Genomic DNA, 26301 nt, shown 5'->3' with positions numbered 1-26301 from the left:
GTGCAAAATTATTCAGCCCCCTTAAGTTAATACTTTGTAGCGCCACCTTTGCTGCGATTACAGCTGTAAGTCGCTTGGGGTATGTCTATCAGTTTTGCACATCGAGAGACTGAATTTTTTTCCCATTCCTCCTTGCAAAACAGCTCGAGCTCAGTGAGGTTGGATGGAGAGCATTTGTGAACAGCAGTTTTCAGTTCTTTCCACAGATTCTCGATTGGATTCAGGTCTGGACTTTGACTTGGCAATTCTAACACCTGGATATGTTTATTTTTGAACCATTCCATTGTAGATTTTGCTTTATGTTTTGGATCATTGTCTTGTTGGAAGACAAATCTCCATCCCAGTCTCAGGTCTTTTGCAGACTCCATCAGGTTTTCTTCCAGAATGGTCCTGTATTTGGCTCCATCCATCTTCCCATCAATTTTAACCATCTTCCCTGTCCCTGCTGAAGAAAATCAGGCCCAAACCATGATGCTGCCACCACCATGTTTGACAGTGGGGATGGTGTGTTCAGCTGTGTTGCTTTTACGCCAAACATAACATTTTGCATTGTTGCCAAAAAGTTCAATTTTGGTTTCATCTGACCAGAGCACCTTCTTCCACATGTTTGGTGTGTCTCCCAGGTGGCTTGTGGCAAACCTTAAACAACACTTTTTATGGATATCTTTAAGAAATGGCTTTCTTCTTGCCACTCTTCCATAAAGGCCAGATTTGTGCAATATACGACTGATTGTTGTCCTATGGACAGAGTCTCCCACCTCAGCTGTAGATCTCTGCAGTTCATCCAGAGTGATCATGGGCCTCTTGGCTGCATCTCTGATCAGTCTTCTCCTTGTATGAGCTGAAAGTTTAGAGGGACGGCCAGGTCTTGGTAGATTTGCAGTGGTCTGATACTCCTTCCATTTCAATATTATCGCTTGCACAGTGCTCCTTGGGATGTTTAAAGCTTGGGAAATATTTTTGTATCCAATTCCGGCTTTAAACTTCTTCACAACAGTATCTCGGACCTGCCTGGTGTGTTCCTTGTTCTTCATGATGCTCTCTGCGCTTTTAACGGACCTCTGAGACTATCACAGTGCAGGTGCATTTATACGGAGACTTGATTACACACAGGTGGATTGTATTTATCATCATTAGTCATTTAGGTCAACATTGGATCATTCAGAGATCCTCACTGAACTTCTGGAGAGAGTTTGCTGCACTGAAAGTAAAGGGGCTGAATAATTTTGCACGCCCAATTTTTCAGTTTTTGATTTGTTAAAAAAGTTTGAAATATCCAATAAATGTCGTTCCACTTCATGATTGTGTCCCACTTGTTGTTGATTCTTCACAAAAAAATACAGTTTTATATCTTTATGTTTGAAGCCTGAAATGTGGCAAAAGGTCGCAAAGTTCAAGGGGGCCGAATACTTTTGCAAGGCACTGTATTTGGGCTTTCCCAACCTCCCACCATTGTCTCAAGGACTCAAAATTCAATGTAATAACCCTCAATTTTTCCCAAAACAACAAACACATTTCACAAGACTTGGCATCATGTAATAACTTAATATGAAAATACCAATAAGGTGATGACCTTCGTGGACAGGACAATATCAACAGTAACAATATGGTGATCAAAAAAACCCACAGGGGTAATGTCACACCGTACAACCCTACCACAGTACTGCTCAGATACAATCTGTTTAACCTTGCTGCACTGACACGACCTTGATTAACTTTTAGCCATGTGTACTGCCTAACTTTTGTATGTCTTACTCTCCACACATCAGAAAGCTCAAACTCGGTTAGTAGACCAGACAGACAAATTGCTGACCACTGGTGAGGATCTTCAGCAGTGCGATCAACAGTAAAATCTACAGTACAGTTCCAGTCCCCCCCTAAAACCATCTTGGTCACACTGTCTTAAGGTTTTCTTTATTTGATCAAATACAGCAATACGCTCTGTACCCTCATTAGGAGCATAAACATCTCTGTTGTAGATACCACAGTCATCCCTAAGCCTGAGGAAAACAAAATTGCCATCCTACCAATGAAATTAGTACCATGACTGAGTATATGCTGCCCCTCCCACCACATACCCCAGTCAACCTCATTTTCCTCATCACTATGTGTCTCCTGTAGGAAAACTACATTAAGCCTTTTCTGTTTTATTACTTCTAATACCCAAGCCCTCTTATTCCTGTCCCTTCCCCCATTCATATTGAGAGAACCTACCCTTAGTACCACCATGTAGAAAAGAGAAAGGAAAAACAGAGAAACCACAGAGAAACCAGACAAAGAGAAATAAGCACCCTATGAGGCATGATAATTATCATTGTTTTAAGTTTCTCTTAACCTTACCACATTTCCCACTACCTTTTGTTGCCGTGACAGCAGTAACAAATTTCCTCAAGTGGAAACGCTTCTTCACACTCAACTGGTCTAACCCCACTGTCTTCTGTAACACCACAGCTGACCTCACAAACTTATCAACAACAACAAAAAATCTGGCAATTTAACAGATTCCCCAAAAGTCTGGTCCAGGAACCCATTTACCTCATCTAGATTGTAAATTGAGTCGTTGCCAGCTTCTATCATATCAGCAGGGATATCAGAAATGTCCATATACTTCTCCTGATCCTCCTCAACTGAGGCCACAGACCCCTGACTCCCCTCTGCCACATCCCTCTCCATTATGAGCAATGAGGTACAGGAGAAGGTTCAGGCTAGTTTCCCAGGCAGTGGAGTGATAGGGTGCAAGAAAACTAACTCCAGACACCCCTTGTACTCATTCATACAATTCCCAGCATGCACCAAACACTCCCAGCATGCAGAGAGAGAGAGAGAGAGAGAGAGCGCTCCCCTTCCAATACTAGCAAGAATAAGAGTAGTCACCGGGACAAGTGAGCTCTCACAGTTTATGTGGCCACAGTGTGTGTTTTTAATTGTCCATGGTTTCCGTGTTTGAACATGCTTGTGTTTGTTTTTCCACACCTTTCCTTTAGACACACACAGACACAACCTAGGTAGCACATAATGTTCTGAGAATCATATTTTGAGCTTGGTAAGAGCATGGTTGTCCTATGTTTTTTTTCTGGGAATGGTGCAGGATAGTTGCTTGGCTTTGGAACATTCTGAGAAAATCTTAGAAAATGGTCAACAACAAAAAAATAATCTTGGTATTTCATTACTTTAACAGAACGTTTCCTAAAAGTTCAAACATGGATACATTTAATTTGACAAATTATAATGTTCTAGGAACATTCTCCAACTGGTCTGACATTGGGAATGTTCTCAAATAGTTTTTTCTCAAATAAATTTTAAGAAACAACATTCTTCTGGGGAATTTCAGTACTTCAGCATAACATTTCCCACAGGTTTCCTCATGGTTCTATTAGTACCCACAAGTTCCAGGGTACTAAATGTGCTAGCTGGGAATTATGATACACTCAGAGACACACACAAACTCACATGCACACACACTTCTGTGTTTTTTATGTTTATGCTTGGGAATCAGAGAACACTCCAAACGTTATTCATATTCATTACAGGCTTCAAGTAATCCTGTATGAACTCTCTCCCTTCCTCCATGCCTCCCCTCCTTCTCTCGTTATTTCCCAGCCCTCCATCCTGGAACCGCTCCTCCCGTCTTCTCAATTCACAAAGGCTCTTTTCTTCTTTGGCCCACTCCCTTTTCTCTCTTCTGTCTCTCCTCTCACCTGCCTCCTCTAACAGATGTAGGATCTTAATTTGAGAATTTCCCTGCACGGCAGGAAATGCAAACTTGTAGTGTATTCACAGTTTAGAAAGGCTTTTTAAGTTTGTAATTTCCACTTTGTCAAGGACAAAAGATGGACTTGATTTTCCCTAATGAAAAATGTATCAACCCATACAAAAAAAAATGTCAATTAATTATAATCCTCATAATAATTCACATTTCCTGTTGCAGCATGATTATTTTCCTGCTGTAGCAAACTGGATCAAATTAAGGTCCTACATACTGTATGTACCAGTAACCTGGGCCTGAGAGCATATGGTGTAGCGCCTCTCAGTGTGTTAGCTTAGCAAGCTTTTATCCCTGAACCTTCTCATCAAACGCGGTCAAGTCACAGTCGAGCACGGTCAGTCCACGGTTAAATACAGTCTTTGTGTGGTGGAAAGCGTTTGTTCTGACAGCATGAAGAAGGTGTACAGCCTGGTCAACTTGAACAAAACCAAGGAACAGAAGGCAGTTCAGTCCATCTGTATCAAGGTATCTCTGTTGTAGTCTATATTATCTGTAGTTCTGTCAATCTTTATCAAGGTATCTCTGTTCTAGACTCTGTCACTGGTCTCTTTATTACAGTCAATCTGTATCAAGGAACACTAAATTACCAAAAGTATGTGGACACCTACTTGTCAAACATCTCATTCCAAAATCATAGGCATTACAATGGAGTTGGTCCACCCTTTGCTGCTATAACAGCCTCCACTCTTCTGGGAAGGCTTTCCACTAGATGTTGGAACATTGCTGCGGAACTTTGATTCAGCAACAAGAGTATTAGTGAAGTCGGGCACTGATGTTGGGCGATAAAGACTGGCTTGCAGTCTTCGTTCCAATTCATCCCAAAGGTGTTCGATGTGGTTGAGGTCAGGGCTCTATGCAGGCCAGTCAAGTTCTTCCACACCGATCTCGACAAATTATTTCTGTATGGACCTTGCTTTGTGTACGGGGGCATTGTCATGCTGAAACAGGAAAAGGCTTTCACCAAACTGTTGCCACAAAGTTAGAAGCACATAATCATCTAGAATGTCATTGTGTACTGTAGCATTAAGATTTCCCTTCACTGGAACTAAGGGGCCTAGCCAGAACCATAAAAAACAGCCCCAGACCATTATTCCTCCTCCACCAATCTTAACAGTTGGCACTTTTCATTGTGGCAAGTAGCAGTCTTCTGGCATTTGCCAATCCCAGATTTGTCCGTTGGACTGCCAGATGGTGAAGTGTGATTCATCCACTGATTCATCCGCGTTTCCACTGCTCCAGAGTCCAATGGCGGTGAGCTTTACACCACTCCAGCCGACACTTGGCATTGCGCATGTTGATCTTAGGCTTTTGTGCGGCTGCTCGGCCATGGAAACCCCTTTCATTAAGCTCCCGAAGAACAGTTCTTGTGCTGAAGTTGCTTCCATAGGCAGTTTGTAACTCGATAGTGAGTGTTGCAACCCAGGACAGATGATTTTTACACGCTATGCGCTTCAGCACTCGTTGGTCCCATTCTACGAGCTTGTGTGGCCTACCACCTCGCGGCTGAGCCGTTGTTGCTCCAAGACTTTCCACTTCACAATAACAGCACTTACAGTTGACCGGGGCAGCTCTAGCAGGGCAGAAATTTGATGAACTGACTTGTTGGAAAGGTGACATGCTATGACTGTGCCACATTGAAAGTTACTGAGCTCTCCAGTAAGGCCATTCTACTGCCAATGTTTTTCTATGGAAATTGCATTGCTGTGGGCTCGATGTCATACACTTGTCAGCAACAGGTGTGGCTGAAATAGGAAAGTATTCAGACACCTTGACCTTTTCCACATTTTGTTACGTTACAGCCTTATTCTAAAATTGATTAAATTGTTTTTTCCCCTCATCAATCTACACACGATACCCCATAATGACAATGCAAAAACTGTTTTTTAGATTTTTTTGCAAATGCATAAAAAGAAAGAAATGGAAATATCACATTTACACAAGTATTCAGACCCTTTACTCAGTACTTTGATGAAGCACCTTTGGCAGCAGTTACAGCCTTGAGTCTTCTCTTGTATGACGCTACAAGCCTGGCACACCTGAATTTGGGGAGATTCTCCCATTCTTCCCTGCAGATTCTCTTAAGTTCTGTCAGTTTGGATCGGGAGCGTCGCTGCACAGCTATTTTCAGGTGTCTCCAGAGATGTTCAACCTCTGTTCAAAGGACATTCAGAGACTTGTCCTGAAGCCACTCCTTAGTTGTCTTGGCTGTGTGCTTAGGGTCATTGTCCTGTTGGAAGGTGAACCTTCGCCCCAGTTTGAGGTCCTGAGCGCTCTGAGGAAGTGTTTTCATCAAGGATCTCTCTGTTCTAGTCTCTGGTATCTCTAGTTCAGTCAATCTGTATCAAGGTATCTGTATCCTCACCAGGTTGAATTACTTCTACCTCTCTGTGGGGAAGGTACCTCTGCTGTATGTGATTTAGTTATTTGAGAGTGGATTAGTTGCATCCAGAGTGTGGATCCAAATTTATCCTGGCCCATAGAGTACATTCAAGGTAAGGAAACACATAAGTAATTTCATAATTTGCGGTGAACTACACTTTTAAATCAGAGCCTTTAATTAAATAACATGTATCTGTCCGTCCATCTTTAATCACAGTGGCTCAGATCATCCCTCTCTTGGGACTGTGTCGTCATTCAGTTAACTCGTGCTCTCTTATGATTTGAGGCCATTCAGTTCGGTATCCTTCCTTGTGTGTGAAAGATCAAGCAGCAGTTTGAGTTCTGAGTATACTCAGCTATGCACCTTTTCTCAGGGGAAAGGCTACTAGTGTTGATGTAGTCCTTTGAATCAGATCATCTCATTTAAGTGCAAGCAGTATTTACCTTTCTGTTCAATGTCAGTGAGTGAGTGTATTCTGCTTCAACAGCCGCAGTATCTACGTAGGAAGAGAGCCTTATAGGTCTGGTTAGTACAGTCGTGGCCAAAAGTTTTGAGAATGACACAAATATTAATTTTCACAAAGTCTGCTGCCTCAGTGTCTTTAGATATTTTTGTCAGATGTTACTATGGAATACTGAAGTATAATTACAAGCATTTCATAAGTGTCAAAGGCTTTTATTGACAATTACATGAAGTTGATGCAAAGAGTCAATATTTGCAGTGTTGACCCTTCTTTTTCAAGACCTCTGCAATCCGCCCTGGCATGCTGTCAAATAACTTCTGGGCCACATCCTGACTGATGGCAGCCCATTCTTGCATAATCAATGCTTGGAGTTTGTCAGAATTTGTGGGGTTTTGTTTGTCCACCCGTCTCTTGAGGATTGACCACAAGTTCTCAATGGGATTAAGGTCTGGGGAGTTTCCTGGCCATGGACCCAAAATATCGATGTTTTGTTCCCCGGCAACTTAGTTATCACATTTGCCTTATGGCCAAACTTATCACCAAACTGTTCCTGGATGGTTGGGAGAAGTTGCTCTCAGAGGATGTGTTGGTACCATTCTTTATTCATGGCTGTGTTCTAGTCAAAATTGTGAGTGAGCCCACTCCCTTGCTTTACTGTTGGCATGACACAGGACTGATGGTAGCGCTCACCTTGTCTTCTCCGGACAAGCTTTTTTCCAAATGCCCCAAACGATCGGAAAGGGGATTCATCAGAGAAAATGACTTTACCCCAGTCCTCAGCAGTCCAATCCCTGTACCTTTTGCAGAATATCAGTCTGTTCCTGATGTTTTTCCTGGAGAGAAGTGGCTTCTTTGCTGCCCTTCTTGACACCAGACCATCCTCCAAAAGTCTTCACCTCACTGTGCGTGCAGATGCACTCACACCTGCCTGCTGCCATTCCTGAGCAAGCTCTGTACTGGAGGTGCCCCAATCCCGCAGCTGAATCAACTTTAGGAGACGGTCCTGGCGCTTGCTGGACTTTCTTGGGCGCCCTGAATCCTTTTTCACAACAATTGAACCGCTCTCCTTGAAATTCTTGATGATCCGACAAATGGTTGATTTAGGTGCAATCTTACTGGCAGCAATATCCTTGCCTGTGAAGCCCTTTTTGTGCAAAGCAATGATGACGGCACATGTTTCCTTGCAAGTAACCACGGTTGACAGAGGAAAAACAATGATTCCAAGCACCACCCTCCTTTTGAAGCTTCCAGTCTGTTATTCGAACTCAGTCAGCATGACAGAGTAATCTCCAGCCTTGTCCTCGTCAACGAGAGAATCACGGACATGATGTCAGCTGGTCCTTTTGTGGCAGGGCTGAAATGCAGTGGAAATGTTTTTTGGGGATTCAGTTCATTTACATGGCAAAGAGGGACGTTGCAATTAATTGCAATTCATCACTGTTCATAACATTCTGAAGTATTTGCAAATTACCATCATACAAACTGAGGCAGCAGACTTTGTGAACATTTTTATTTGTGTTATTCTCAAAACTTTTGGCCACGACTGTACATAGGATCAGTGATTTCTACAGTCTTTCTACAGTTTGTACAGTGTTCTACCTCCGATATCCATCCCCTCCCTTTCCCCAACAATGTTAACTCATCCTGTATGGTTTGTGTTCTTATCATGCTATAGCTGTTATTATTATTGTTTACTATGGGGTCTCACATGTTTCTATGTTTACACCACAGGCTGACCAAAAACAACCCCAAGCCCCTTCCCCAAGGCTCTACCTTCCTGTTGTATTCACACCTGAAGGGATCAGATAGGGCAGAGCTGCTGTAGGGATCTAGTGGAAGGGAATAGGGGCGGTTCAGGGTCAGGGCTGTTTTGTCATCAAATCAAATCAAAGTTTATTTGTCACGTGCGCCGAATACAACAGTGAAATGCTTACTTACAAGCTCTAACCAACGGTTACATTTTTAAGTAAAAAATAGGTATTAGGTAAACAATAGATAAGTAAAGAGAAAAAAGGAAAATAACAGTGAAAACAATAGTAGCGAGGCTATATAGGGGGGTACTAGTACAGAGTCAATGTACAGGGGCACCGGTTAGTTGGGCTAATTGAGGTAATATGTACATGTAGGTAGAGTTAAAGTGACTATGCATAGATGGAAAACAGAGAGTAGCAGCAGGCGTCACTGTGGCGTGACACAATGCAAATAGTCCGGGTAGCCATTTGATTACCTGTTCAGGAGTCTTATGGCTTGGGGGTAAAAGCTGTTAAGAAGCATTTTGGACCTAGACTTGGCGCTCCGGTACCGCTTGCCATGTGGTAGCAGAGAGAACAGTCTATGACTTGGGTGGCTGGGGTCATTGACAATTTTTAGGGCCTTCCTCTGACACCGCCTGGTGTAGAGGTCCTGGATGGCAGGCAGCTTAGCTCCAGTGATGTACTGGGCCGTACGCACTACCCTCTGTAGTGCCGAGCAGTTGCTGTACCAGGCAGTGATGCAACCAATGCTCTCAATGTTGCAGCTGTAAAACCTTTTGAGGATCTGAGGACCCATGCCAAATCTTTTCAGACTCCTGAGGGGAAATAGGAGAAGGTTAATGGGAAAGTGGTGCCCTGTGTGAGTTTGTTTGTGGACAAATGAGCTCTGTAGAAAACACTGGCCTCCTGTGGCCTCCTGTGGCAGCCCAGATGAGCCATCCCACGTCTCAGTTCAGCTGAAATATATAACTGAAATATATCTGATTAGAGTTACACATTGGGCTTGTTTGACATTCTGTAACTCTCTATGTGCATCTCTCTCTGAGTGCTCACCATGCGCAAGGAATAGGACAGGACAGAAATGTGAGCTATTCATGTGAGAATCTCTCTTGAGGAAGTACAGTAATTTACCATGAGAAACTGCTTCTTAGCCTGCGTTTACACAGGCAGCTCAATTCTGATATTTTTTTCATAAATTGGTGAATTTTGACCAATCAGGTCAGCTCTGAAAAAGATCTGATGTGGAAAGGTCTGATGTGATTGGTCAAAAGACCAATTTGTCGAAAAAATAAAAAAATTGGGCTGCCTGTGTAAACGCAGTCATATTGACCCTCATTATAAACCATTAGAAAGACTGTGAGGTTAATTACGTTTAATGAGGCAGCTCTTAACAAGGTGGACAGTTTGATCCTGAGCAGCACATATGGCCTTTATGAGTCTTATGATCCACCCGTTAACCATTGGAGGGTGATTGAGGGTGATTCAGGCAGGGTATGTTTCTGATTTATAAAATAAGTAGTATTGTGCAGCCCTCACCAAACGATACATTCTGGTGAAGGGAAAGGGTCTATGGGTAGAAATGGAAAGTGTCAACAAATCAGAAACAGACCCAGATTAGATGGGAAGGATGAAAAACAGCAGTGCTGCAAACTTCAAGGTTTGAATAGTGCTAACGGTAAAAATGGTATGTGTTCTTGAGTGGGGGATCTGAAGTCAGCATTGTTGTAGAATTGGAATGTGGCCCAGTGTGGGGGATCTGAAGTCAGGAATTCAGCTCCACAGACTTCTGACTGACCTACGACCCTTATCAGCTAATCCTATTAAGAGCTGCCAACTCGGCTCCACTCGGACCGCATAAGACAAGGGGTGTACCCACGGCCTAACACCAGTGTGTGAGTGTGCATGTGTGAGGGGGGGTCAAGCCAGAAAACTATTCTGAGAGTGTGTGTGTGTGTGTGTGTGTGTGTGTGTGTGTGTGTGTGTGTGTGTGTGTGTGTGTGTGTGAGAGAGAGAGTGCAACCCAGGTCTCAGAGCATTTTGTATTATTCTGTATGTAAATCCCAGACACTCAATTTAGTATGACATGTTCCGTTTCGTATGATATGTATTCATTTGTGGATGTCCATCACCCATTTTGTATGATATGTCACAAATTACAATTCATGTTATATGTTACAAATTTGAAAAACGTACAATATGTTACAAATTTGTAAACTTACAATATGTTACAAATTTGCAAAACATATGATATGTTACGAATTCTAACTAGATGGCTAACATTAGCTCGGCTAGGGTTAGGAGTTAGGGTTAAGTTTAGGAGTTAGGTTAAAGGGTTAAGGTTAGGGGAAGGGTTAGCTAAAAGGGTTAAGGTTAGGGGAAGGGTTAACTAAAAGGGTTAAGTTTGGGGAAGGGTTAGCTAAAAGGGTTAAGGTTTGGGGAAGGGTTAGCTAAAAGGGTTAAGGTTAGGGGAAGGGTTAGCTAAAAGGGTTAAGGATAGGGGAAGGGTTAGCTAAAAGGGTTAAGGTTAGGGGAAGGGTTAGCTAAAAGGGTTAAGGTTAGGAGAAGGGTTAGCTAAAAGGGTTAAGGTTAGGAGAAGGGTTAGCTAAAAGGGTTAAGGTTAGGAGAAGGGTTAGCTAAAAGGGTTAAGGTTAGGGGAAGGGTTGTCTAAAAAGGTTAAGGTTAGGAGAAGGGTTAGCTAAAAGGGTTAAGGTTAGGAGAAGGGTTAGCTAAAAGGGTTAAGGATAGGGGAAGGGTTAGCTAAAAGGGTTAAGGTTAGGGGAAGGGTTAGCTAAAAGGGTTAAGGTTAGGGGAAGGGTTAGCTAAAGGGGTTAAGGTTAGGAGAAGGGTTAGCTAAAAGGGTTAAGGTTAGGAGAAGGGTTAGCTAAAAGGGTTAAGGTTAGGAGAAGGGTTAGCTAAAAGTGTTAAGGTTAGGGGAAGGGTTGGCTAAAAAGGTTAAGGTTAGGAGAAGGGTTAGCTAAAAGGGTTAAGGATAGGGGAAGGGTTAGCTAAAAGGGTTAAGGTTAGGAGAAGGGTTAGCTAAAAGGGTTAATGATGGGGAAGGGTTAGCTAAAAGGGTTAAGGATAAGGGAAGGGTTAGCTAAAAGGGTTAATGATAGGGGAAGGGTTAGCTAAAAGGGTTAAGGATAAGGGAAGGGTTAGCTAAAAGGGTTAATGATAGGGGAAGGGTTAGCTAAAAGGGTTAAGGATAAGGGAAGGGTTAGCTAAAAGGGTTAAGGTTAGGAGAAGGGTTAGCTAAAAGGGTTAATGATAGGGGAAGGGTTAGCTAAAAGGGTTAAGGATAAGGGAAGGTTTAGCTAAAAGGGTTAATGATAGGGGAAGGGTTAGCTAAAAGGGTTAAGGATAAGGGAAGGGTTAGCTAAAAGGGTTAATGATAGGGGAAGGGTTAGCTAAAATGGTTAAGGTTAGGAGAAGGGTTAGCTAAAAGGGTTAATGATAGGGGAAGGGTTAGCTAAAAGGGTTAAGGATAAGGGAAGGGTTAGCTAAAAGGGTTAATGATAGGGGAAGGGTTAGCTAAAAGGGTTAAGGATAGGGGAAGGGTTAGCTAACATGCTAAATAGCTGCAAAGTAGCAAGTACTTGAAAAGTGCTAATTAGTTCAAATGTTGTCCATGATGCGTTGCTAGACATTCACGTTATACTCCAGACCAACCACCCTACTTAAATCCTTAACCCTACTTCTTTCCTTAAGTAACCATCTGTTTTATGTAACCATACCAAACGTAACATATAATACTAATTTGAGTATCCCGGAATTACATGTACTATGTTACGTCTAGTATATGAGACCAGGATGATGTGTGTGTGTCACTTTGGAATGGAGGATTAGGTAGAACAGAGCCCGGTGGGCGGGGAGTTTTAGGGAGAGTGGTGCATGACTTTAAAAAGAAGAGTCCTAGCACCTAACCTAACCAGACTATGCTACCAGGCTGGATGAGATTGGACTGGATTGGTCTAGGCTGTACCAAGTGGGAATAAGAGGCAGAGACGGGGGCAGACTGGACTGAACCTGGCTTAACTGAACTAGGCTGAGTGGGTAAAAGAAGCATAGACTGTGTCAGAGGGAGCAGACAGCAGGCATGGCTAAGTGGGAACCCTCCACCAGCCCTGCCTTCCAACCACCACACTGGATGGTGAGACGGAGAGAGGGGGAGAGTGATGGAGAGAAAAAAGGGGACTATGAAAAGAAAGAGACATGGATAAGGGAAAGAGAATGAAAGTGGGTTAGTGAGAGACGGTGAGCGTGTTATGAAGAGTGTGTTAGGGAGAGAGGGAAGGTGTGTGAGTGTGAGCTATGGTGAGAGAGTGAGAGAAATATGTGAACTTCTTGAACCTCCTGAATCATCTGTGCCTCCTTTGTGTGTTTTGTTCCTTATGTTGAGTAAAAAAAGGAGGTTTATATAATGCCTTGGACAATGCGGTGGATATAACCCTGGCGTCCTTCTAACCTTGTCTGTTTCTCTTGCCTCAAAAGTCTCTCTCTCTCTCTCTCTCTCTCTCTCTCTCTCTCTCTCTCTCTCTCTCTCTCTCTCTCTGTCTGTCTTCTTTCTCTCTCTCTCTCTCTCTCTCTCTCTCTCTCTCTCTCTCTGCAGCAAATCCAGTTTGCTGATCAGAAGCAGGAGTTTAACAAACGTCTCACTAAGACCGGGCGTCGCTCCCTGTCCCGCTCCCTCTCCCATTCCTCCACAGACAGCTACAGCTCAGGTATCCACACATGCACCCACTGCTTTTAACCCTTCTTCAGCATGGTGTGTTTTGCCTCTGTGCACAGCCGACCCATGTAGCTGGCTGTGGTCACAGCGTCTGGGGAACAGAGGGCTGGTTACATATAGATTAGTCCAAGGCATTTCTCCTTAGGAGATAAAGTCTTCAGAGGAATTACCATTTTTCATTTACTCCTAATCTGTCCCCTGGGGGTGGGGGGGTGTAATCCAGACTGTACGTAGCATGTAGTTAAACCTCAGACCTGAAAGATCACACAGCCGTTAACTTTAGACTATTTGGTAAAATGAGAGCTTTCGTGAGGCCTAGATGATTTATCTTGTTCATACTGTTTCATTGTGCCTGATGTTGACTACTCTATCACCCCCTTACCTCCCCTCACACACAAACCCTTAGCTGCGTCGTACACAGACAGTTCAGAGGATGAGATGTCTCCTAGAGACAGGCAGCAGAGGAGCTCTAAGGGACATCAAGACTTCTGCATCAAGAACATCAAACAGGCCGACTTCGGACGCAGGGAGATCGAGATTGCTGAACAAGGTGAGAGGGAATGGAGGGTGTGTGTGTGTGTGTGTGTGTGTGTGTGTGTGTGTGTGTGTGTGTGTGTGTGCGTGCGTGCATGGTAAAGAGTAAGGTAAGAAAGAGGTTGGAAACATGACTCAAGGTCTGTCAGGTTCTCTCCCTCTTTCTCTCTGTCTCTCACTCTCTCTTTCCCCCATTCCTCCATATTCATCCTTCTCCCTTCTCTGTCTTTGTAGAGATGCCAGCTCTGATGGCCCTGAGAAAGAGATCAGGGGGCGAAAAGCCGCTGGTTGGTGCTAAAGTTGTGGGCTGCACTCACATCACCGCTCAGACCGCTGTGAGTATGCATGCACGCACACACACACATGCACACACAAACAGACACTGAATCACGCACATACACACACAGACACAAACTGAATTGGACTGTGTGTGTGCGTGTGTGTATACATGTACATACCTGTAGGTCTTGATGGAGACTCTGTCTGCGTTGGGGGCTCAGTGTCGCTGGGCAGCCTGTAACATCTACTCCACCCAGAATGCTGTGGCTGCAGCTCTGGCTGAGGGAGGTGAGAGACACGCAGTATTTCTCTCTCTCTCTCTCTCTCTCTCTCTCTCTCATATTATCTCTCTCTCTCTGTCTTCTCTCTCTCTCATATTCTCTCTCTGTCTCTCTCAGGCTTCTCTGTGTTTGCATGGAAGGGGGAGTCGGAGGATGACTTCTGGTGGTGTATTGACCGCTGTGTCAGTCTGGAGTCCTGGCAGCCCAATATGGTACAGTACAGTATAGGCCTACCTACCTGTCTCTCTCTTAATGTGGTACAGTACAGGCCTAGCTCTCACATTAGACAGCCATGATCCGGATGGATACAGTCATGGGTGGATTCTGTTTTTCTCAGATCCTGGATGACGGGGGAGACCTGACCCACTGGATCTTTAAGAAATACCCCAACATGTTCAAGATGATCAAGGGAATCGTGGAAGAGAGTGTCACAGGGGTTCACAGGTGGGACTGGAGCACACGTGTCTCTGATTGTTGTGAAATACCTTTTAGATTAGAAGACACTCTTATCTAAATCAATGGATATTTCAGGTATGATAAGCCTATTGTTTGCCTTAGTCATTACAACTTGTGTGACTCATGTGAGTCACCTGTGTGAATAAGGACAGCTCATTAAAGCATGTGGCAATATAAATTGAATAAAAAAAGCTAACACTTGTGACATCATTATACTGGTATATTTTGTCTGTGTCCCAATTTACACAATATTCCCTTAAGGGCCCTGGTCAAAAGTAGTGCGCTACATAGTTAAAAGGGGACATTTAGGACACAGCCTATGTGTAGTGCTAAGGTAGCAGTGTTCCCCTTCTTCCGAAGGCTGTACCAGCTGTCCAAGGCAGGGAGACTGTGTGTCCCTGCTATGAACGTCAATGACTCCATTACTAAACAGAAGTTTGACAACCTCTACTGCTGCAGGGAGTCCATACTGGATGGGTACGTATATGAAAACACACAGGCGCAGAATCAACATGCGTGTTTGTGTGTGTGACCTTTGGCCTCCCATCCCTCCCCCAGATTGAAACGCTCTACAGATGTGATGTTTGGGGGAAAGCAGGTGGTGGTGTGTGGCTATGGAGAGGTCAGTATTTTATTAGCACCTATTAAACACCGAGGTGTAAAGTGTTCTCTCTATGTATTTATTCCATCTGTGTGTACGTATGTTTTCCCCTCCCCTCTCCCTCTGGCCAGGTTGGTAAAGGTTGCTCTGCCGCTCTGAAGGCCATGGGCTCAGTAGTGTATGTCACGGAGGTGGACCCCATATGTGCCCTGCAGGCCTGGTATGACGTGTGTGTGTGTGTGTGTGTGTGTGTGTGTGTGTGTGTGTGTGTGTGTGTGTGTGTGTGTGTGTGTGTGTGTGTGTGTGTGTGTGTGTGTGTGTGTGTGTGTGTGTGTGTGTGTGTGTGTGTGTAAGACATGTACTATAGGTGACAGAAGCAGGTCTTGAACTACTTGTGTATATCTCTCCTCTCCCTGCCCCAGCATGGATGGCTTCAGACTGGTCAAGCTCAATGAGGTCATCAGACAGGTGGACCTGGTCATCACCTGCACAGGTAAGACATGATGTCATCACCCACAGAGGTTATGTGAATGGTCCAGTAGAGAGACTGTAGGCTGGGAAAGCCTTTACTCTCACACACTACAGCTCTGAAGAATTAGCTATAGAATTACATTACATTCCTTTTAATGCCAAAAATGTACCTGTAGATGTATACTCTCCAGTAGGAGTGTTTCTCAGGTTACCAACCCTCTCAGTGGTCCTGTAATGTGACTGTGATAAGTTATAACAGGCAATGATAGGTTATGACCAGTGGTTAAATTGAGCTGGAGCTTCCCGGAACTGGTCAAAGGGAGAGCCAGAACCTTACTGGTTCAAAGTAAATAAAAAGAAGAATTAAACATTTGATAAAAGGACACTGAACTGGAATCAGGGTTTAGCCTTATACCTTATGTACGCAATGCAACAATGCTAAGCAAATTGGCTATTCTGTGAGTTATGAATTGACTGCATTGCAATGCCATTTTGCATAGCTACTTGTAGTTATTCCATGCCTACGTAGGGTATAAATCAGGCTGTAGAGGTTAGGGTTAGGGTTGAGGCTCCGGTTAGGGTAGAACTGAATGTGGACATGAAGCTAGGGTTAGGGTTGGGGTTATGGTTAGGGTTCAGAAACTAGCCCTAACTCTAGTTCTAACCCTAATACCATCTCCAACCCTAATCCTAACCCCTATATAATAACTTAGAATAAGCTATTTAAGCTTGTTGTTACCTTTATTTTACCAGACAGGTCAATAAGAACTCATTCTTATTTACAATGAAGGCTAGCTATGTTATGATAGGCTATGGTAGTTTATGGTAGGCTATGATAGGTTATAACAGGCAATGACAGAATATGACTGACTATGAAAACCTCAGTGTTTGTCTTCAGGCAACAAGAATGTGGTAGCAAGAGAGTACCTGGACAGGATGAAGAACGGCTGCATCGTCTGTAACATGGGACACTCCAACACTGAGATAGACGTGGTGAGACGTGTGTGTACAAATGTAGGATCTTGATTTGATCACTCTTGTTGCTGAGTATTTTCCTGCACAGCATTATTCAAGGTATGAAAAGGCTTCTAAACTTTGTAATTTCCTATTTTAAATAGCAGACTTCATTTGCCCCTAAGGAAAATGTATCAACCCCTACAAAAAATGTAAATGAATTATAATCCATATAATAATTCACATTTCCTGTTGATGCAGGATACTTTTCCTGCTGTAGAAAACTGGCTCAAATGAACATCCTACATCTGTATGTGTCTGCATTTATGTCTGTGTGTGTTTGAGGTTGATAGACTGTTTCTCCTCTGTAAGGTGAGTCTGCGGACCCCAGAGTTGACCTGGGAGAAAGTGAGATCACAGGTGGACCATGTCATCTGGCCCGATGGCAAGAGAATAATCTTACTGGCTGAAGTGAGTGTCTGTGTGTGTGTATGCTTGTTGCCTGAGTGTGTGTCAGGTGTGTGATCACTGGTATGTGTATGTGTGTGTTTTCTCAGGGTCGTCTGTTGAATCTGAGCTGCTCCACAGTGCCCACCTTCGTCCTCTCCATCACCGCCACCACACAGGTCTGTCTGTTTCACACACTGCAGGGGAACTCATGGTCGCAGCAAACACACAAGCTGTACTGCTGTTTTGTGGAGTGCTACATGTATGCATTATGAAAAGGGACAGGCCTTTGTATCCACAGTCTCTTTGTAATTTAAATGTTTTCTATGTATACTATTTCTATAACGTAACGTAATGCACTCAGGCACTGGCTCTGATAGAGCTTTACAACGCCCCAGAGGGACGATATAAACAAGACGTCTACCTTCTGCCCAAAAAGATGGGTAAGACACACCACCTCACCTACCTACTGCCTTGTTACATAGGTTTTGACAGGGTCTACTGTGACTGTGTGTGTGGTTGTGTGTGTGTGTGTTCAGATGAGTTTGTGGCCAGTCTCCACCTGCCAACGTTTGATGCCCACCTCACAGAGCTGACGGATGAGCAGGGCAAATACCTGGGCCTCAGCAAGACCGGACCCTTTAAACCAAACTACTACAGGTGGGGAAACTCTCACACACATACACTCACATCTGCATTTGCATACTCTCACGCATATAATACACATATACACACTAAAATCAGGACTGGACATAAACAGTAAAGTCATTTGGTGTTACAGTATGTTCCTGTAAGTGACAGTGAGTGTGTTCATTGCAGATACTAATCTATGGTAGTGAAGACCAAAGACGTTCCATACCATCCCAAAGACATATGTGGCTCAGAGGGAAGGAGGACCAGGAGACCTGGCTCAGATTTGTGTTTGTGGGGGAACTATAGCCCAGCACTGACGGGTAACACCACAACCATGATGTCTGACTGACCTTTAACCCCTGTCCTCTGACCTCTGCTGAGCCATCTGACCTCACTGGAGGGCTGTCATTGGTCTGAGAGAATTGATATGCTGAGAAGCTCTTTTTTTAATGTACATAAAGTATTATTGTGAACAGAAGCAGAAATGATAATTTCCCATCAGATTCATATCCCAAGGCCAGACTCAGTTGCCGGGTTTGAGTTTTCTATTTTCCATTATTTGTATCTGTTGTCTGAAGGGGCAGAGTTTGGAGGAGGTGTATGTTATTTAGCAGAATCTTACAAAAATATCAAGTTGTAACAGAGGAACACAGATTATCTAATAAACATATAAATACATCTTATTTTCAATCTTTCCAAAGATATCTAAATAATGTTTAAACTTTCTGAATGTAAACAAAGCAGATAAGTAATAACAAATAGGTTAAAGTTTACCAAATGTTACATTTTACCATATTTTTTTCTGCGTCTTTTCCAAAGATAAAGTTGTGACCTACCTGCTAGTCAGTCTCATTAACTCTGCTCTCCTCAAACAGCGTGTCTGTCTCTGTAGTTCTAACTATGCCCAATAGGTGGTGCAATGAAGCTAGTCAAAGAAGTGTAGCGGCTGTTCTGTGGATGTTTCTGGAGTTTGGTTACTCGCACACACACACACACTTACAGGATACAGTGGTAGATGGACCTGTGTGTTTGTTTAGGTCTTCCCTCCTGACCTGTAGATAATATGTGGGGTGAGGAGATAGACTGATCCAGAGTCATTACTTTACTGTAAGTGCCCTTCTGGATGGGAGAGGTGATAGCAGGGCCAATGTTATGACCTGTCCTGTCTTACTATACCTCCTGGCCCGTCCTAATAAAATACATAGTTGAATTAAACTTTCTTTTTTTTTAAACTTTTTGTTTGCTATAACACTGATTTATGTATGACATTAAGGCCATTTAAAGTTTCAATTACCTATAAAAAAGGAATTGTCTTGTTAAATTAAATATGGCTCAAGTAATTATGACTGACAGGGTTGTACACCTATCATGTGCATCATGAAGTCACGTCTCTTTTTTTACCGCCATTTCGAATTAGTAGTGGGTGGGGCGTTAGTTAAACACAACAGTGTGCCTCAATGATCAGTAGGCCTGGATACCTTCAAAATAGATATTAGAAATTGGTTTAAAAAGAATGCATCATCTGCTGCAACAAGTGCCGCTCAAATTCCACTCGTCCAAGCCACTGCTACGGTTGCTGTCGATCACGGCAAGAGTTATTTTTATTAGTATTATAATGTTTCTTAGGACGAATGAATAATGGATTTCTTTGTGATGGTGAATATGAAATGGATTTATTTTTAAAAAGACGCCCACCCACGTCCCACACTCCCACTCGTCAATTGTGGTGCCGGCATTAGCGCAGAGGTGTAAAAGACTTATGCCGGCAATATGTGGTAAAAATGTTGCAGTTTTTTACATGCAGCATACGGAAATTCTTCTGTGAACTAGAAGCAAATCTTTTGGGATGATTCCCAATCTACTTAATTACTGTTTTAATTATTCTTGCCTTGGTTTGCACATGCAATCAAAGATTTGTATTAGCCTATTATAAAGGATATGTCGATATGAACAGCTAAGAGGAGTGTTGTTAGTAAAATAATTTACATTTCTTTGAAATCTTACTGTATTTCGCCATTTTATGTAGTTAGGCCTTGCATACTACAAATATACGGAGCTATCCATAGTGCTTAAGTTAGAGATCAATGTACCATTAATGAGGAAGTTAATGAGGAAGCCTACAGATCACCAACAGGCCAAATCAGCACGTAGAACATGGCCAGGAGTATGTAGGCCTATGTTGTGCCTTTTATTATGTTTTTGGAATGCTCTATAACAATGGGAATTAAAATTCCAACCCCACACGTTGTGTAAATTGTATTTTTACATCTTAATAAAGAAGACTGTTGGCACCTCCCTGAAAATCAAAAACGGGCCCGGCATGGAAATCAAATGCCCTTCCAACGGATTCGTTCTGGCAGGGCCTTCCCAGGTGTTACCATGGCACTCAACAAGTTGGTGTGTATGCGTGCATGTGGGGGGGCTTTTTGAAGAGCAGTCGGCACATCCACACTCAGTGCCCCCACCTCCCACCCCCCCTTTCCATCAGATCTGAGAGTTTGTCTGCTCACTTGGTCCCTAATCAGGTTCTGCCCCTCACTCTGTCTCTCCCCCCCTCCACTCTCTCTCCTCTCCATCAGATAATGATCCTTTAGAGCAGATTATTGTTTTACTAAAGTGTGTATGGGCTAATGTTGAAAGTAGAGGTAGTGGGTAAGCTGTGTGACTTCCATTTGAGAGCAGGGCTTTAGAACCCTCAGAGTGTTATACAGTGTTACCTGGACACATCAGGACTCCCCTGGGGTCTCCTTACCTGAGTTCACCTGAGCTCCTCTGTCTGCTCTGCTGCACTCTACTCTGACTCAGAGGGCATGGTTGGATTTCCACCATATTACTTACACCCCTCCTATTTTTTCATATGTGTAAATGACAGGTGGGTAGGGTTGGGCATCTCTCATCTATGTTTCTCTAGTCATGGTTATGTGTTCGCTGTGGTCATCCCAAGCACCAGGTGGCAGTATTCAGTAGTATATCTGGCCAATGAGATGAGAAAGCTCTCCCTCAACAGAATTACACAGATGAACCTCAATACATGAGCAAATTGCCATTTTCTTAAGCATTTATTTTGTTTTTATTCTGTATGAAATGCAACAGTGCACACACATGTTTATTCAGTTCAACCACAAAAGCAATCCAAGGCCCAACTAATTGATTTTTAGAACATTGGTGCATGTTTTCCTAGATCAGTGTTCCATGCCTATCATGAGTGTAGATCTCTGTCCGCACAGACCTAAAAATACCCTATGTCCCTGGATTACAGTAATCCTGTGTGTGTGTGTGTGTGTGTGTGTTTGTGTGTGTGTGTGTGTGTGTATGTGTGTGTGTGTGTGTGTGTGTGTGTGTGCGCGTGCACTCACTGAGACAGGTCTAGGATAAAGACCTCTGGGTGGAACCCTTCCTCCGAAACCCCAGTGCATTGTGGTTATTTTAATCAGGCTAAATTGATAGCATCCAGGATGAAGAGGTGGTGATTGTGCAGGTGGTGGTGGTGTGTGTGTGTGTGTGTGTTACAATGTGTAACCTGTTATTTTTATCTGTCCCCCTTCACACTTCATATTTCAGACCCCACCTTACCTTCTTTCTCACCTGCCAACCACCTGTCACTCTGTAGGCTCTATGTTCAGTTGTTACTATACAGTATATTATAATATACAACAATACAATTTAATACATCTTTATTAATCCACTTTGAGACAATTTAGAAGGCATCACTAGAGCACCTAAAACCTCCACTTCCTATAGGCCGACATGCAGCATAGAAGTACATTCATTCAGCATTAAGACATGAATACAGTGTGATCAGCTGTACAGTCATTTCCCCTGCACTTCTATTACTACCATCACTGAGTGGCTGATAATGGGATCCATTTACACTCCAACCCATAATCCACCCTCTTTCTCCCCCCTTTCACCCTCTCCCACTCCCAAGCTCATTTATCCTCCTCTTGCCCTGCTTCCATATAACCCATGAGTGGCGGGCGGGGCGGGTTTTAGAACAACACACATGCACACTTCCTACATCCCTATAAACCTCCTCTGGTCTCCCTCCAGGGGTCTGCTTTGGGACACCATATAGGTCAGAGTGTGTGTGTCTCCCCCCTCTCTCTAAACAGCTTTGATCCCCTCCATCATGACTACATGGTTTAATCACCAGCAGCAGCTGTCAGCAGCACACTGTCCATAGACATCAGTTTAACCCTGTGTTAAATTGGACCTACAGTAGTCTTCTCTGTTTAGACTATTTCTATGACAACGTAATGCCCTCAGGTGCTGGCTCTGAGCTGTGCAACACCCTAGAGGAACTGTGCGTGTGTGTGAACGAAAAACCTGCCAATTCCATGTTGAACCCGATGAACTGCAGTGTTCTAAAGCTGATTAGTGTGCACAATATTTAGAAAATGGACATCATCAAGACCTACTTCCCTCCTCTCAGGGAGCTGGTTTCATTACACGCTGCGGTGGCTAACTCTAAAGCCCAGGATTTAAAGCAGGCCCTTCTGCTGTTGCAGGGACAACATAGGCTCTAATCTACTGCACATCAGTGTTACAGTGCTACAGTGCTAAATCCACTCACGCACTGCCCAACCCAGACCCATATTTTTTTTTTTATTTAACCTTTATTTAATTAGGCAAGTCAGTTAAGAACAAATTCCTATTTACAATGACAGCTAGTGGTTAGGAAGAGTGGGTTAACTGCCTTGTTCAGGAGCATAATGACAGATTTTTACCTTGTCAGCTCGGGGATTCGCTTTAACCACTAGACTACCTGCCTTCCCCAGCCCCATATTCCAGCCCCAGCTCTATATTCCAATCCCAGCCCTGTACTCCAATCCCACCCCCATATTCAATCTCTATATTCCAATCCCAGTCCCATATTCCAGCCCTATACTCCAATCCCATCCCCAGCCCTATACTCCAATCCCAGCCCCATATTCCATCCCCAGTCCTATATTCCATCCCAGCCCTATATTCCAATCCCAGCCCCATATTCCAGCCCCAGACCTATGTTCCAATCCCAGCCCTGTACTCCAATCCCAGCCCCATATTCCAGCCCCATATTCCAACCCAGCCCCATATTCCAGCCCCAGACCTATATTCCAATCCCAGCCCTATACTCCAATCCCAGACCCATATTCCAATCCCAGCCCTGTACTCCAATCCCAGACCCATATTCCAGCCCAGCCCTATATTCTAATCCCAGCCCTATACAAAAATGCTTCTCAACAGTTTTTACCCCCAAGCCATAAGACTCCTGAACAGGTAATCAAATGGCTAACCGGGCAATCTGCAATGTGTCCCGCCACCCGCCAACCCCTCTTTTACGCTACTGCTACTCTCTGTTCATCATATATGCATAGTCACTTTAACCATATCTACATGTACATACTACCTCAATCAGCCTGACTAACCGGTGTCTGTATATAGCCTCGCTACTGTTATTTCCAACTGTCTTTTTACTGTTGTTTTATTTCTTTACTTACCTATTGTTCTCCTAATACCTTTTTTGCACTATTGGTTAGAGCCTGTAAGTAAGCATTTCACTGTATGGTCTACACCTGTTCTATTCAGCTCACGTGACAAATAAACTCTGATTTGATTTGACTCCAATCCCAGCCCCATATTCCAGCCCCAGCCCAGCACTATACTCCAGCCCCAGCCAAACCCGTCCCTACGACAGGGAAAGCATATAAATCAATCAAATTGATTAGCTGATTGGGGCAAATCTCTATAGGATGCACTTCTCTTTCCAGTGAGGATAATGGTTAACGGGGATGAGTATGGAATGGATCTCTGTTACAACCCCTGAGGCTGAGTGTGCTACACACACTCCTCTGTGAAGTGTAAGGTTACTCTGGGAGTGTATGTCATAAGCATCTAATTGTAGCACAGATGCCCCCAGGGGGATGACACACAGCTACTGAGAGCCTTAGCCCTGGGACCTGGGGGAGAGAGGAAGAGAGAGAGATGGGGGGGGTTGAAGAGAGGAGTCAGAGCAAGTGGAAGGGGGATGCTTGTTCTTCTGCCCATCATTTGGTCACCAAATGATAGGCAGAAACAAATAAAGGCTGCATTGCCTGCTGGTTTTCATTATTGCCTTTTAATTCCATCAACATGTGGTCTGAAGGGGGTGTTTACCATGTGGATCTGGCTGGCTGGGAAGCTCTCAGTCAGTTGTTGGCAAGTCTAGAACCACCGGATCCAACTAGCCCACCAGTGTGAGTTCTACCATTGCCAAACACCGGGGGAGAACAGGGGAATCAGAAACACATCGGTGGAGCACCTCAGTTGGTCAGTTTGGTTTCAACTCCTGAACATTCTCTGGATTGTTATGGTGAGAACTTGGGACTATAAGGTTCAACCTCATTTTTGTCAAAAAAATTGTTATTGACATAGCCTTGTTCTGTTAAATTGTATCTACCTATGCACTCTTAATACCCCAATTAATGTCAAGTTCAAAAGAATACAAGATAAAAAAATTGCTGACACCATTCAAACCAATGAGGGTTCGAAACTTTAAAGCCATTTATCTCATACTCATCTTTTTACAGATAGAACCTTGCTCTCCATTGGTCAGTAGTATTGCCCAGGAGTCACCAAGGAGAATAATGATCATCATAGGGAGGCACTAGAACTTGGCTGCTGTGGAATGGTTTGAATACATTTAGTCTGAGAGCATCATCAGGCTCTATGTGAGTCATGAGGCCTGTGCCTGAGGCTACAGCTCAGGTTCCAGGATTCAGGGCCTCTGGAACAGAGTATAGACCTCCATAGCAAGCAAGATATTGGAGAGGACCCAGACCATTGATCAAATCTATAGATCATCTTCTGCGGTCTCTCTAGAGCTCACCTCTTTATGTCTGTCTCTTTGTCCGTAGGAAAGAAAAAGAAATGGGATCATTAAGTATTTATGAATCTAAAGAGACAAAGTCATTGGTCCCACCCTCAGGTTTTCCGTCAAGTCAGTGACAATGCACATCTGTGACAGGACCTATCACCTACGTATCACTACTCCACGTTCTACACAACCTCCGTCCACTCAGAAAACAAACCAACAAGACAAGTGTTGAGTGTCTGTCTCCTCCTATATTGGCACTACACATGATTGCTCAAACAGATATATACAGAAGCAAAAATGTGCTAGTGCCAAAATGGGCAAAGAAGACGAGTGGAGGCCATGTCTTAACTGACAGCACCAGCATGAGGAAGACTACATGTAATAGTTGGATGAATAGCAAGTTGTTTGTCTGTCCACGGACATTGAAACCCAAGCATGGTCATAAACCTTCATAAACACTGAATTCTACGCAGTTGGTGTATAGAATGTAAAGAGGGTAGGGCACAGTGTCAGCAATGCATATTGGGTAATGTGGTTATTTCTCTACTCTGTTTATGGCCCTATGGTAATTCACTGATAGTGTGCCGTCACAGTGAATTCTACCAGTGCCATACACAGAACAGGAGGAGTCATCAGGCCAGCACCAGGGCATGCTGCATGGGTAGCCTACTACATCCATGCAGGGCAGGACAGAACACATGGAAGGCTGCGTTTCAATCCAGGAACTTGTTCCCCACCTTCTGCCCTTGTTTATTCCCCTTCACAGATCTGATTGGATGGTTGAGAGAATTCTCTCAGCTCTGTGAAAGGGGACTGAACAAGGGGGAGCGGAAAGGCAGAATTTGAAATGCATGACTAGAGAACTCTCTCAAACACCAGAACGTATCCCTCACCACACAGAAAACAATTATGCTCTATCTATGTGTTCCAACAAAGACCTAAAACATATAATCCAACACAGTGTAAACCATGCATTCAATACACTGGGCTACTACTTAAAATCAGCCCACAATATGCCACAGTATGAATGCGTTAAGTAATGAGACACTGTGGAGCAATTGGTGACAAAATGTTGGTCTGTTTAAGGCGCTGCCCCATGTTTGAGTTTCTTATATCCATGTCCTCTTGCAACAATTTTCTCTCTCCCTCCGCATGCACTGCACCGCGCAGCGGCGGGTTTTAATCCGCTTGGACCATCTGCTATCCTCTTGTGTCCCTTCTGCCGGGTTAGAACAAACATCCATCCCTGGGACACCTAGAGAGACGCAGACAATCAGCCCCGTGCGGTGCCGACCCACTGTCCAGCTCCAGAATTGATCCCGGCTGTGTGGAATGATGCGCTAAGTGATTTTTGAGACGCTCCAAATGGGTCCCAGAGCAGAGCTCGTCTTCCAGCTTCCGGGAAAAATCAATAGTGCTAAAGAGCAAAGTTTTTTGAGTGAGAGATGGAGAGAGGAGACAGAGCGAGAAAGAAAGAAAGAAAGAGACCTCTGACATTATGCGAGATGAGTGAGCTCTTTGCAATGGTTAGTAGAATGCCCCTGAAATTGGTTAGCAATTTTTATTAGGCGGGTACAGACGTTTCACTCGTATTATAGGCATATTTCGATTAGAAAAATTATACCGTTGTAGGCCTAACAATTAACTCGAGCCTTTTCACATCGGGTATAGGCTAATCAAAATGCCTACATTTAACGAATACATATAAATAAATATTA

At 43.7% G+C, this 26301-nt stretch overlaps 1 protein-coding gene across 4 annotated transcripts in view; it reads left to right on the top strand.

The window, feature by feature from the left end:
- Positions 1-19989, top strand: part of LOC110496911 (S-adenosylhomocysteine hydrolase-like protein 1) — a 40038-nt gene extending 20049 nt beyond the window's left edge. The window contains exons 1-17 of one of the 4 annotated variants that reach the window (XM_021572933.3): positions 12242-12513; positions 12973-13084; positions 13499-13642; positions 13861-13961; positions 14091-14193; positions 14304-14398; positions 14524-14630; positions 15003-15119; positions 15201-15264; positions 15375-15463; positions 15666-15736; positions 16613-16707; positions 17041-17139; positions 17226-17294; positions 17480-17558; positions 17655-17775; positions 17935-19989. In XM_021572933.3, the coding sequence (XP_021428608.1) occupies positions 12460-12513; positions 12973-13084; positions 13499-13642; positions 13861-13961; positions 14091-14193; positions 14304-14398; positions 14524-14630; positions 15003-15119; positions 15201-15264; positions 15375-15463; positions 15666-15736; positions 16613-16707; positions 17041-17139; positions 17226-17294; positions 17480-17558; positions 17655-17775; positions 17935-17941 (1527 nt within the window). In that variant the 5' untranslated portion in view covers positions 12242-12459 and the 3' untranslated portion in view covers positions 17942-19989. Of the gene's footprint in view, positions 1-12241; positions 12514-12972; positions 13085-13498; positions 13643-13860; positions 13962-14090; positions 14194-14303; positions 14399-14523; positions 14631-15002; positions 15120-15200; positions 15265-15374; positions 15464-15665; positions 15737-16612; positions 16708-17040; positions 17140-17225; positions 17295-17479; positions 17776-17934 lie in introns of those variants that run through there. The other 3 variants (XM_036956197.2, XM_090208602.1, XM_090208596.1) reach the window with 3 other exon arrangements.
- Positions 19990-26301: the final 6312 nt, after the last annotated feature.

The sequence above is a fragment of the Oncorhynchus mykiss genome, chromosome 2, assembly GCF_057628025.1.
Source record: "Oncorhynchus mykiss isolate SJ-2025 chromosome 2, ASM5762802v1, whole genome shotgun sequence".
NCBI classification, from domain to species: domain Eukaryota; kingdom Metazoa; phylum Chordata; class Actinopteri; order Salmoniformes; family Salmonidae; genus Oncorhynchus; species Oncorhynchus mykiss.
This window is presented reverse-complemented; position numbering and strand designations above follow the sequence as displayed.